Source organism: Artemia franciscana, chromosome 7, assembly GCF_032884065.1.
Source record: "Artemia franciscana chromosome 7, ASM3288406v1, whole genome shotgun sequence".
In the NCBI taxonomy this organism is placed as follows: Eukaryota; Metazoa; Arthropoda; class Branchiopoda; order Anostraca; family Artemiidae; genus Artemia; species Artemia franciscana.
Window position 1 is genome coordinate 16,672,817 of NC_088869.1, and position 13,636 is coordinate 16,686,452.

The following is a 13,636-nucleotide window of genomic DNA, read 5'->3' on the forward strand; positions in this document are numbered from 1 at the left end:
TTTATTTTTTTCCAAGGACGTAGCTATTACCCCCGAAAACTAAAACTTTTGAAATAGAAAAGAGCCTTTAATCACATTCTTTACCATGTGCAATCATAAAATACTCTAATATCTTCATTTTTTCCACAGACGTAGCTATTCCCGAAAACTAAAACTTTTGAAATAAGAAAAGAGCCTTTAATCACATTCTTTACCATGTGCAATCATAAAATAGTCTAATATCTTCATTTTTGTTTCCAAGGACGTAGCTATTACCCCCGAAAACTAAAACTTTTGAAATAGGAAAAGAGCCTTTAATCAAATTCTTTACCATTTGCAATCATAAAATAGACTAATATCTTCATTTTTTCCACAGCCGTAGCTATTACCCCCGAAAACTAAATTTTTGAAATAGAAAAAGAGCCTTTAATCACATTCTTTACCATTTGCAATCATAAAATAGTCTAATATCTTCATCTTTTCCACGGACGTAGCTATTACCCCCGAAAACTAAAACTTTTGAAATAGAAAAAGAGCCTTTAATCACATTCTTTACCATTTGCAATCATAAAATAGTCTAATATCTTCATTTTTTCCAAGGACGTAGCTATTACCTCCGAAAACTAAAACTTTTGAAATAGGAAAAGAGCCTTTAATCACAATCTTTACCATTTGCAATCATGAAATAGTTCAATATCTTCATTTTTCCCACGAACGAAGCTATTATCCCCGAAAACTAAAACTTTTGAAATAGGAAAAGAGCCTTTAATCACATTCTTTACCATGTGCAACCATAAAATAGTCTAATATCTTAATTTTTTTCACGGACGTAGCTATTATCCCCGAAAACTAAAACTTTTGAAATAGGAAAAGAGCCTTTAATCACATTCTTTACCATGTGCAATCATAAAATAGTCTAATATCTTTATTTTTTTCCAAGGACGTAGCTATTACCCCCGAAAACTAAAACTTTTGAAATAGAAAAGAGCCTTTAATCACATTCTTTACCATGTGCAATCATAAAATAGTCTAATATCTTCATTTTTTCCACAGACGTAGCTATTCCCGAAAACTAAAACTTTTGAAATAAGAAAAGAGCCTTTAATCACATTCTTTACCATGTGCAATCATAAAATAGTCTAATATCTTCATTTTTTTTCCAAGGACGTAGCTATTACCCCTGAAAACTAAAACTTTTGAAATAGGAAAAGAGCCTTTAATCACATTCTTTACCATTTGCAATCATAAAATAGACTAATATCTTCATTTTTTCCACAGACGTAGCTATTACCCCCGAAAACTAAATTTTTGAAATAGAAAAAGAGCCTTTAATCACATTCTTTACCATTTGCAATCATAAAATAGTCTAATATCTTCATCTTTTCCACGGACGTAGCTATTACCCCCGAAAACTAAAACTTTTGAAATAGAAAAAGAGCCTTTAATCACATTCTTTACCATTTGCAATCATAAAATAGTCTAATATCTTCATTTTTTTCCAAGGACGTAGCTATTACCCCCGAAAACTAAAACTTTTGAAATAGGAAAAGAGCCTTTAATCACATTCTTTACCATGTCCAATCATAAAATAGTCTAATATCTTCATTTTTTCCACAGACGTAGCTATTCCCGAAAACTGAAACTTTTGAAATAAGAAAAGAGCCTTTAATCACATTCTTTACCATGTGCAATCATAAAATAGTCTAATATCTTCATTTTTTTCCAAGGACGTAGCTATTACCCCCGAAAACTAAAACTTTTGAAATAGGAAAAGAGCCTTTAATCACATTCTTTACCATTTGCAATCATAAAATAGTCTAATATCTTCATCTTTTCCACGGACGTAACTATTATCCCCGAAAACTAAAACTTTTGAAATAGGAAAAGAGCCTTTAATCACATTATTTACCATGTGCAATCATAAAATAGTCTAATATCTTTATTTTTTTCCAAGGACGTAGCTATTACCCCCGAAAACTAAAACTTTTGAAATAGAAAAGAGCCTTTAATCACATTCTTTACCATGTGCAATCATAAAATACTCTAATATCTTCATTTTTTCCACAGACGTAGCTATTCCCGAAAACTAAAACTTTTGAAATAAGAAAAGAGCCTTTAATCACATTCTTTACCATGTGCAATCATAAAATAGTCTAATATCTTCATTTTTGTTTCCAAGGACGTAGCTATTACCCCCGAAAACTAAAACTTTTGAAATAGGAAAAGAGCCTTTAATCAAATTCTTTACCATTTGCAATCATAAAATAGACTAATATCTTCATTTTTTCCACAGCCGTAGCTATTACCCCCGAAAACTAAATTTTTGAAATAGAAAAAGAGCCTTTAATCACATTCTTTACCATTTGCAATCATAAAATAGTCTAATATCTTCATCTTTTCCACGGACGTAGCTATTACCCCCGAAAACTAAAACTTTTGAAATAGAAAAAGAGCCTTTAATCACATTCTTTACCATTTGCAATCATAAAATAGTCTAATATCTTCATTTTTTCCAAGGACGTAGCTATTACCTCCGAAAACTAAAACTTTTGAAATAGGAAAAGAGCCTTTAATCACAATCTTTACCATTTGCAATCATGAAATAGTTCAATATCTTCATTTTTCCCACGAACGAAGCTATTATCCCCGAAAACTAAAACTTTTGAAATAGGAAAAGAGCCTTTAATCACATTCTTTACCATGTGCAACCATAAAATAGTCTAATATCTTAATTTTTTTCACGGACGTAGCTATTATCCCCGAAAACTAAAACTTTTGAAATAGGAAAAGAGCCTTTAATCACATTCTTTACCATGTGCAATCATAAAATAGTCTAATATCTTTATTTTTTTCCAAGGACGTAGCTATTACCCCCGAAAACTAAAACTTTTGAAATAGAAAAGAGCCTTTAATCACATTCTTTACCATGTGCAATCATAAAATAGTCTAATATCTTCATTTTTTCCACAGACGTAGCTATTCCCGAAAACTAAAACTTTTGAAATAAGAAAAGAGCCTTTAATCACATTCTTTACCATGTGCAATCATAAAATAGTCTAATATCTTCATTTTTTTTCCAAGGACGTAGCTATTACCCCTGAAAACTAAAACTTTTGAAATAGGAAAAGAGCCTTTAATCACATTCTTTACCATTTGCAATCATAAAATAGACTAATATCTTCATTTTTTCCACAGACGTAGCTATTACCCCCGAAAACTAAATTTTTGAAATAGAAAAAGAGCCTTTAATCACATTCTTTACCATTTGCAATCATAAAATAGTCTAATATCTTCATCTTTTCCACGGACGTAGCTATTACCCCCGAAAACTAAAACTTTTGAAATAGAAAAAGAGCCTTTAATCACATTCTTTACCATTTGCAATCATAAAATAGTCTAATATCTTCATTTTTTTCCAAGGACGTAGCTATTACCCCCGAAAACTAAAACTTTTGAAATAGGAAAAGAGCCTTTAATCACATTCTTTACCATGTCCAATCATAAAATAGTCTAATATCTTCATTTTTTCCACAGACGTAGCTATTCCCGAAAACTGAAACTTTTGAAATAAGAAAAGAGCCTTTAATCACATTCTTTACCATGTGCAATCATAAAATAGTCTAATATCTTCATTTTTTTCCAAGGACGTAGCTATTACCCCCGAAAACTAAAACTTTTGAAATAGGAAAAGAGCCTTTAATCACATTCTTTACCATTTGCAATCATAAAATAGTCTAATATCTTCATCTTTTCCACGGACGTAGCTATTACCCCCGAAAACTAAAACTTTTGAAATAGAAAAAGAGCCTTTAATCACACTCTTTACCATTTGCAATCATAAAATAGTCTAATATCTTCATTTTTTTCCAAGGACGTAGCTATTACCCCCGAAAACTAAAACTTTTGAAATAGGAAAAGAGCCTTTAATCACAATCTTTACCATGTGCAATCATGAAATAGTTCAATATCTTCATTTTTCCCACGAACGAAGCTATTACCCCCGAAAACTAAAACTTTTGAAATAGGAAAAGAGCCTTTAATTACATTCTTTACCATGTGCAACCATAAAATAGTCTAATATCTTAATTTTTTCCACGGAGGTAGCTATTACCCCCGAAAACTAAAACTTTTGAAATAGGAAAAGAGCCTTTAATCACATTCTTTACCATTTGCAATCATAAAATAGTCTAATATCTTCATTTTTCCAAAGACGTAGCTATTACCCTCGAAAACTAAAACTTTTGAAATAGGAAAAGAGCCTTTAATCACATTCTTTACCATGTGCAATCATGAAATAGTTTAATATCTTCATTTTTTCCACGGACGAAGCTATTACCCCCAAAAACTAAAACTTTTGAAATAGGAAAAGAGCCTTTAATCACATTCTTTACCATGTGCAACCATAAAATAGTCTAATATCTTAATTTTTTCCACGGACGTAGCTATTACCCCCGAAAACTAAAACTTTTGAAATAGGAAAAGAGCCTTTAATCACATTCTTTACCATGTGCAATCATGAAATAGTTTAATATCTTCATTTTTTCCACGGACGAAGCTATTACCCCCAAAAACTAAAACTTTTGAAATAGGAAAAGAGCCTTTAATCACATTCTTTACCATGTCCAATCATAAAATACTATAACATCTTCATTTTTTTCCACGGACGTAGCTATTACCCCCAAAAACTAAAACTTTTGAAATAGAAAAAGAGCCTTTAATCACATTCTTTACCATGTGCAATCATAAAATAGTCTAATATCTTCATTTTTTTCCAAGGACGTAGCTATTGCCCCCGACAACTAAAACTTTTGAAATAGGAAAAGAGCCTTTAATCACTTTCTCTACCATGTGCAATCATGAAATAGTTTAATATCTTCATTTTTGCCACGGACGAAGCCATTACCCCCGAAAACTAAAACTTTTGAAATAGGAAAAGAGCCTTTAATCACATTATTTACCATGTGCAATCATAAAATAGTCTAATATCTTCATTTTTTCCACAGACATAGCTATTACACTCGAAAACTCAAACTTTTGAAATAGGAAAAGAGCCTTTAATCACATTCTTTACCATGTGCAATCATAAAATAGTCTAATATCTTAATTTTTTCCACGGACGTAGCTATTACCCCCGAAAACTAAAACTTTTGAAATAGGAAAAGAGCCTTTAATCACATTTTTTACCATCTGCAATCATGAAATAGTTTAATATCTTATTTTTTTTCCACGGACGTAGCTATTACCCCCGAAAACTAAAACTTTTGAAATAGGAAAAGAGCCTTTAATCACATTCTTTACCATGTGCAATCATGAAATAGTTTCAGACGTAGCTATTACCCCCGAAAACTAAAACTTTTGAAATAGAAAAAGAGCCTTTAATTACATTCTTTACCATTTGCAATCATAAAATAGTCTAATATCTTCATTTTTTTCCAAGGACGTAGCTATTACCCCCGAAAACTAAAACTTTTGAAATAGGAAAAGAGCCTTTAATCACAATCTTTACCATTTGCAATCATAAAATAGACTAATATCTTCATTTTTTCCACAGACGTAGCTATTACCCCCGAAAACTAAATTTTTGAAATAGAAAAAGAGCCTTTAATCACATTCTTTACCATTTGCAATCATAAAATAGTCTAATATCTTCATCTTTTCCACGGACGTAGCTATTACCCCCGAAAACTAAAACTTTTGAAATAGAAAAAGAGCCTTTAATCACATTCTTTACCATTTGCAATCATAAAATAGTCTAATATCTTCATTTTTTTCCAAGGACGTAGCTATTACCCCCGAAAACTAAAACTTTTGAAATAGGAAAAGAGCCTTTAATCATATTCTTTACCATGTCCAATCATAAAATAGTCTAATATCTTCATTTTTTCCACAGACGTAGCTATTCCCGAAAACTGAAACTTTTGAAATAAGAAAAGAGCCTTTAATCACATTCTTTACCATGTGCAATCATAAAATAGTCTAATATCTTCATTTTTTTCCAAGGACGTAGCTATTACCCCCGAAAACTAAAACTTTTGAAATAGGAAAAGAGCCTTTAATCACATTCTTTACCATTTGCAATCATAAAATAGTCTAATATCTTCATCTTTTCCACGGACGTAGCTATTACCCCTGAAAACTAAAACTTTTGAAATAGGAAAAGAGCCTTTAATCACACTCTTTACCATGTGCAATCATAAAATAGTCTAATATCTTCATTTTTTCCACAACCGTAGCTATTACCCCCGAAAACTAAAACTTTTGAAATAGGAAAAGAGCCTTTAATCACAATCTTTACCATGTGCAATCATGAAATAGTTCAATATCTTCATTTTTCCCACGAACGAAGCTATTACCCCCGAAAACTAAAACTTTTGAAATAGGAAAAGAGCCTTTAATCACATTCTTTACCATGTGCAATCATAAAATAGTCTAATATCTTCATTTTTTCCACAGACATGGCTATTACCCTCGAAAACTAAAACTTTTGAAATAGGAAAAGAGCCTTTAATCACATTTTTTACCATTTGCAATCATAATATAGTCTAATATCTTCATTTTTTCCACAGACATAGCTATTACCCCCGAAAACTAAAACTTTTGAAATAGGAAAAGAGCCTTTAATTACATTTCTTACCATCTGCAATCATGAAATAGTTTAATATCTTCATTTTTTCCACAGACGTAGCTATTACCCCCGACAAGTAAAACTTTTGAAATAGGAAAAGAGCCTTTAATCACATTCTTTACCATGCCCAATCATAAAATCGTACCTAATATCGTACCTAATAAATCTTCATTTTTTTCCAAGGACGTAGCTATTACCCCCGAAAACTAAAACTTTTGAAATAGCAAAAGAGCCTTTAATCATATTCTTTACCATGTGCAATCATAAAATAGTCTAATATCTTCATTTTTTCCACAGACATAGCTATTACCCTCGAAAACTAAAACTTTTGAAATAGGAAAAGAGCCTTTAATCACATTCTTTACCATGTGCAATCATAAATTAGTCTAATATCTTCATTTTTTCCACAGACATAGCTATTACCCTCGAAAACTAAGACTTTTGAAATAGGAAAAGAGCCTTTAATCACATTCTTTACCATATGCAATCATAAAATAGTCTAATATCTTCATTTTTTTCCACGGACGTAGCTATTACCCCCGAAAACTAAAACTTTTGAAATGGAAAAAGAGCCTTTAATCACATCCTTTTCCATTTGCAATCATAAAATAGTCTAATATCTTCATTTTTTCCACGGGCTTAGCTATTACCCCCGAAAACTAAAACTCTTGAAATAGAAAAAGAGCCTTTAATCACATTCTTTACCATGTGCAATCATAAAATAGTCTAAAATCTTCATTTTTTTTTAAGGACGTAGCTATTACCCCCGAAAACTAAAACTTTTGAAATAGGAAAAGAGCCTTTAATCACATTCTTTACCATGTGCAATCATAAAATAGTCTAATATCTTCATTTTTTCCACGGACGTAGCTATTACCCGCGAAAACTAAAACTTTTGAAAATAGGAAAAGAGCCTTTAATCATATTCTTTTTAGTAGTAGTAGTAGTAGAACAATTTTATTAGAAATAAACATTTCTTAATCAATAGCACAACATAAGCGAAGCTTGCGAGGCTGTGCTAAATTCAAAGAAAATAAAGAGACAATATGGAGAATAAGAAAATATGGAGAATGAGACCATATACCGAAATCAACAAAAATCAAAAAACATAAACAATACACTCCCTTGCGTGACCCCAAGACAGCAAAAAAAAAACAAAAAAAAACACAAATATTACAAATGAATAAGCTATGTAAAATTTATTCTATTTAATCTGTTTCAAAAGCATACCTACCGAGCAACTCCACACGTAAATCAGACTTAAACTGGTCAAGGCTACCTATTTCCTGGATATCCATACACAGTTTATTCCAAAGTTTTGAAGCTCTGTAAATAAGTGAAAAAGAAGACCTACTTGAAACTAATCGAGGAACCTCAGTATTACCTCGTATCCGAGTAATGTGGTGGTGAACATCAGACCTCTCACAAAATATTTCTGTAAAACAATCAGGAAGGCTACCTCTGTAATACCTATATATAAAAATCAAGGTATAAAAATCACGTAATCCAGCTGCAGGCATTATATTTAAATCTCTTTACATATACCTCAAAGACTCCTGATTCCCGACACCAAAAAAAATCGGATAACATTATTCTGAATCACACGGATTGGACGAACTATCGAAGGGAAAGTACCAAGCCAAATCAACGAGCAATACAAAATGTAAGGTTGAATCAGGGAAAAATATAACAATCGTAGAACATTTGGGGGGAAAATATGTTTTAATTTGCTCATGATACCTAAGTTACGTGACAATATTTTCGAAACTGACTTCACATGATCTTTAAATGATAGGGTTTCATCAACATTGATTCCGAGGTATTTGGTGAATCTTGTTCGTTTAATAACTCCCCGCTCCGAAATTATTTCCGTAAACCAAGGGTAAAAATTCGGAGATCGAGAGAAAATAACAAAATTTGACTTATCTATATTCAGGTCAAGGTGGTTTATTTTAAGCCATGTACATATCCCGCTCATTGCTGCATTTATCGTTGACATGAGCAGTTTTTCTGTAGGGGCAACACACACCAAAGTTGTATCATCAGCAAATAAGGGCATAGTAAGCTGGGTCTTACTCGTACCATTGTCGACAAAGTCGTCAATTCTGGGCAGAGCTTTCACAACATGCGGTAGATCATTAATAAAAATTAAAAACAGAGTCGGACCCAGTAACGATCCTTGGGGAACCCCCCAATTAACAACATTTCTACTAGACAAAAATCCTTGTAAATTGACATACTGCTGTCTATTTTGAAGATAACTGCAAAGCAAACCCAATGTAGCACCCCTTAATCCATAAAATTCACATTTTTTTAATAATATTGGATGGTCAACAGTGTCAAACTCCTTAATTAAGTCCAAAAAAACACCAGCTACCCTAAGCTTTTTATCAAGAGCATCATGAATTATAGTAGTAATAAATGATATCGCCATTTCTGTTGTTCTGCCCTTCCTGAAACCAAACTGATTGGTATGTAGAAGTTTATGACGCTCCAAATGCTCATAAATTCTAATATTAATATATTTTTCTAAAACTCGTGAAATAACAGGTAATAATGAAATTGGTCTATAATTCCCCAGATCATTCTTATTACCACCCTTAATCACAGGAGTTATTCTTGCAATTTTAAGACAATTGGGGAACTTCCCTTGCTTAAAGCAAGCATTAATAAAGGACGTTAATATATGTGAAATGCTTGGAAACACGGCTTTTAAAACAAGAAGGTTAATGGAATCACTCCCAGCCGAAGAACTTTTCAGCTCAAAGATTATTTTACGAACTTCATCATGAGTGACAGGTCTTAGATACATTGATACATCGACAGAAGTACCCATAAAAATCTCAAGCGGAGGATCATTATCAGAAGCTACTGCAGTACGAGAATATCTAGCCCCAATAGTTGCAAAATGTTCCGAAAGGGCATTACATGGCTCATTCGATTTTAACCCATCACGTGTAGTAACTTTGTCAGGCAGAACCGGATCTGTTGAAGATATAACACTTTTAATAATTTTCCAAGTTTTAGCTGGGTTACCACTAGCATCTTTAAATTTACACTCAAAATATTTTTTCTTCGCGTTTCTCAAAAGTTTATTAAGAGCATATCTATAATTTTTATAAACTCTTGTGCAAACTGGATCGTTTTCATTCCTTATTGAATCCCTATATAACTGGTCTTTCTTATTTATGCACCGCAGAAGACCAGGTGACACCCACGGCTTTTTGGGCATCTTTTTCCTTGACCTTGTCCGATTCACTACACAGGTTTTACTCAAAATAGAGATCAATGTATCATAAAATCTTTGAAAACTTATATTTATATCATCTAGATTTTCAACTTTATTATTCCAATCAACATTAGAAATCTCTTGTTTAAACTTTTCTAAGTTACCCTGGTTGAGCACAGGTAACATACTCATTTTCAGTCTAGAACCTTGCTGCCTCGGAAAACAAACTTTAAAACTTGCCGAAATCCCAAAATGGTCAGAAACATCAGTAACAATAACCCCTGGATCTGAAAATTTAGAATTAGAAAGAATATTATCAAGTAGCTTTGCCGTTAAAGTGGTAACACGCGTACAAATATTGATAGTGTGAAATAAACTATATGACATGCAAAGCTGTAGGAAATCTATAGGAGTATTCGAATTCATGTCATTAAGGTCAATATTAAAGTCCCCAAGCATGAAGAATGGGTGCGAACCAGTAGGTAGTTTATCCAACTGTTCCTCCAAAATATCAAAAAAGGCTGGTATAGACCCAGATGGCCGTCTATATGGTAAAACAACATAAACATCTTTTGGGTTAAGCCTGAGCTGAAGGATAAGTGGCTCAAATAACATCTTGTGAAACAGCACTAGATCACTTCTTACCAAAACTTCGATATCACTCCGTATATAAGCTCCAATACCTCCATGTTGACGAAATTGACGATTCCTATGATAAAATATATACCCTGGAATATCCAACAGAGCAGAGTTATGCTCATTTAGCCATGTTTCTGTGAGACCAATAACCTGAAAAATGGAAAGTTCACATATCTCGCTTATAAAATTAAAAGATGAATTCAAACCCTGGCAGTTAAGATGGAAAACTCTGAGATCTTCAGAATCATCACCACCATTCCCGGACCTCAAACCATCCTTAAAAAGGTACTTTGAATTACAAGAAACATATTGACCAGCAATTCCAATATCATAATTCCGGTGGAGCTGTTCCGTAAAAATACTACCAAAATCCACAAATGAAGCTTCCAACATTTTAAGACGGCTGTTGCCCGGGGTGCCACAATCACCACCAACCATATTTATACAGTTTTACAACAAAGTAATATGGCCTCATCTCCACAACAAAACAAAAAAGAAAAGAAAAAGAACTAAACAAAAACAAAATTGAATATAAGAAACAACAAAGGAAAAACCATTTGCAATCATAAAATAGTCCAATATCTTCATTTTTTCCACAGACATAGCTATTACCCTCGAAAACTAAAACTTTTGAAATAGGAAAAGAGCGTTTAATCACATTCTTTACCATATGCAATCATAAAATAGTCTAATATCTTCATTTTTTCCACGGAAGTAGCTATTACCCCCAAAAACTAAAACTTTTGAAATACGAAAAGAGCCTTTAATCACATTCTTTACCATGCGCAATCATAAAATAGTCTAATATCTTCATTTTTTCCACAGACATAGCTATTACCCCCGAAAACTAAAATTTTGAAATAGGAAAAGAGCCTTTAATCACATTCTTTACCATGTCCAATCATAAAATAGTCTAATATCTTCATTTTTTCCACGGACGTAGCTATTACCCCCGAAAACTGAAGCTTTTGAAATAGAAAAAGAGCCTTTAATCACATTCTTTACCATGTGCAATCATAAAATAGTCTAATATCTTCATTTTTTTCCAGGGACGTAGCTATTATCCCTGAAAACTAAAACTTTTGAAATAGGAAAAGAGCCTTTAATCACATTCTTTACCATGTGCAATCATAAAATAGTCTAATATCTTCATTTTTTCCACAGACATAGCTATTACCCTCGAAAACTAAAACTTTTGAAATAGGAAAAGAGCCTTTAATCACATTCTTTACCATGTGCAATCATAAAATAGTCTAATATCTTCATTTTTTCCACAGACATAGCTATTACCCTCGAAAACTAAAACTTTTGAAATAGGAAAAGAGCCTTTAATCACATTCTTTACCATGTGCAATCATAAAATAGTCTAATATCTTCATTTTTTCCACAGACATAGCTAGTACCCTCGAAAACTAAAACTTTTGAAATAGGAAAAGAGCCTTTAATCACATTCTTTACCATGTGAAATCATAAAATAGTCTAATATCTTCATTTTTTTTCCACGGATGTAGCTATTACCCCCGAAAACTAAAACTTTTGAAATAGGAAAAGAGCCTTTAATCAAATTCTTTACCATGTGCAATCATGAAAAAGTTTAATATCTTCATTTTTTCCATGGACGTAGCTATTACCACAACAAACTAAAACTTTTGAAATAGGAAAAGAGCCTTTAATCACATTCTTTACCATTTGCAATCATAAAATAGTTTAATATCTTCCCTTTTTCCACGGAAGAAGCTATTACCCCCGAAAACTAAAACTTTTGAAATAGGAAAAGAGCCTTTAATCACCTTCTTTACCATATGCAATCATAAAATAGTCTAATATCTTCATTTTTCCCACGGACGTAGCTATTACCCCCAAAAACTAAAACTTTGAAATAGAAAAAGAGCCTTTAATCACATTCTTTACCATGTGCAATCATATAATAGTCTAATATCTTCATTTTTTTTGAAGGACGTAGCTATTACCCCCGAAAACTAAAACTTTTGAAATAGGAAAAGAGCCTTTAATCACATTCTTTACCATGTGCAATCATAAAATAGTCTAATATCTTCATTTTTTCCACAGACATAGCTATTACCCTCGACAACTAAAACTTTTGATTTAGGAAAAGAGCCTTTAATCACATTCTTTACCATGTGCAATCATGAAATAGTTTAATATCTTCATTTTTTCTATGGACGTAGCTATTACCCCCGAAAACTAAAACTTTTGAAATAGGAAAAGAGCCTTTAATTACATTCTTTACCATTTGCAATCATGAAATAGTTTAATATCTTCATTTTTTCCACGGAAGATTCTATTACCCCCGAAAACTAAAACATTTGAAATAGGAAAAGAGCCTTTAATCACATTCTTTACCATGTGATATCATAAAATAGTCTAATATCTTCATTTTTTTCCACGGACGTAGCTATTACCCCCGAAAACTAAAACTTTTGAAATAGAAAAAGAGCCTTTAATCACATTCTTTACCATATGCAATCATAAAATAGTCTAATATCTTCATTTTTTTTGAAGGACGTAGCTATTACCCTCGAAAACTAAAACTTTTGAAAGAGGAAAAGAGCCTTTAATCACATTCTTTACCATGTGCTAACATAAAATAGTCTAATATCTTCATTTTTTTTGAAGGACGTAGCTATTACCCTCGAAAACTAAAACTTTTGAAATAGGAAAAGAGCATTTAATCATATTCTTTACCATGTGCAATCATAAAATAGTCTAATATCTTCATTTTTTCCACAGACATAGCTATTACCGTCGAAAACTAAAACTTTTGAAATAGGAAAAGAGCCTTTAATCACTTTCTTTACCATGTGCAATCATGAAATAGTTCAATATCTTCATTTTTTCCACGGACGTAGCTATTATCCCCGAGAACTAAAACTTTTGAAATAGGAAAAGAGACTTTAATCACATTTTTTACCATTTGCAATCACAAAATAGTCTAATATCTTCCTTTTTTGCACAGACATAGCTATTACCCTCGAAAACTAAAACTTTTGAAATAGGGAAAGAGCCCTTAATCACATTCTTTACCATATGCAATCATAAAATAGTCTAATATCTTCATTTTTTCACGGACGTAGCTATTACCCCTGAAAACTAAAACTTTTTAAATAGGAAAAGAGCCTTTAATCACATTCTTTACCATGCGC

At 32.1% G+C, this 13,636-nt stretch overlaps 1 protein-coding gene across 1 annotated transcript; it reads right to left on the reverse strand.

The window, feature by feature from the left end:
* Nucleotides 1-7,812: 7,812 nt before the first annotated feature.
* On the reverse strand, nucleotides 7,813-10,910 carry LOC136029611 (uncharacterized). Its single transcript, XM_065708115.1, has 2 exons — nucleotides 9,070-10,910; nucleotides 7,813-7,930 (listed from the first exon to the last, which is right to left on the reverse strand). The coding sequence occupies exons 1-2, from the start codon at nucleotides 10,908-10,910 to the stop codon at nucleotides 7,813-7,815; spliced, it is 1,959 nt and encodes a 652-aa protein (XP_065564187.1).
* Between the last annotated feature and the right edge of the window lie 2,726 nt (nucleotides 10,911-13,636).

Bases quoted from the DNA above. Each gene is read 5' to 3' on its own strand.
- LOC136029611 (XM_065708115.1), bottom strand. From the start codon at position 10,910: ATGGTTGGTGGTGATTGTGGCACCCCGGGCAACAGCCGTCTTAAAATG. The intron at 7,931-9,069 runs GTTTGGTTTCAG...ACTTATTTACAG, and splicing joins AAACTTCTACATACCAATCA to AGCTTCAAAACTTTGGAATA.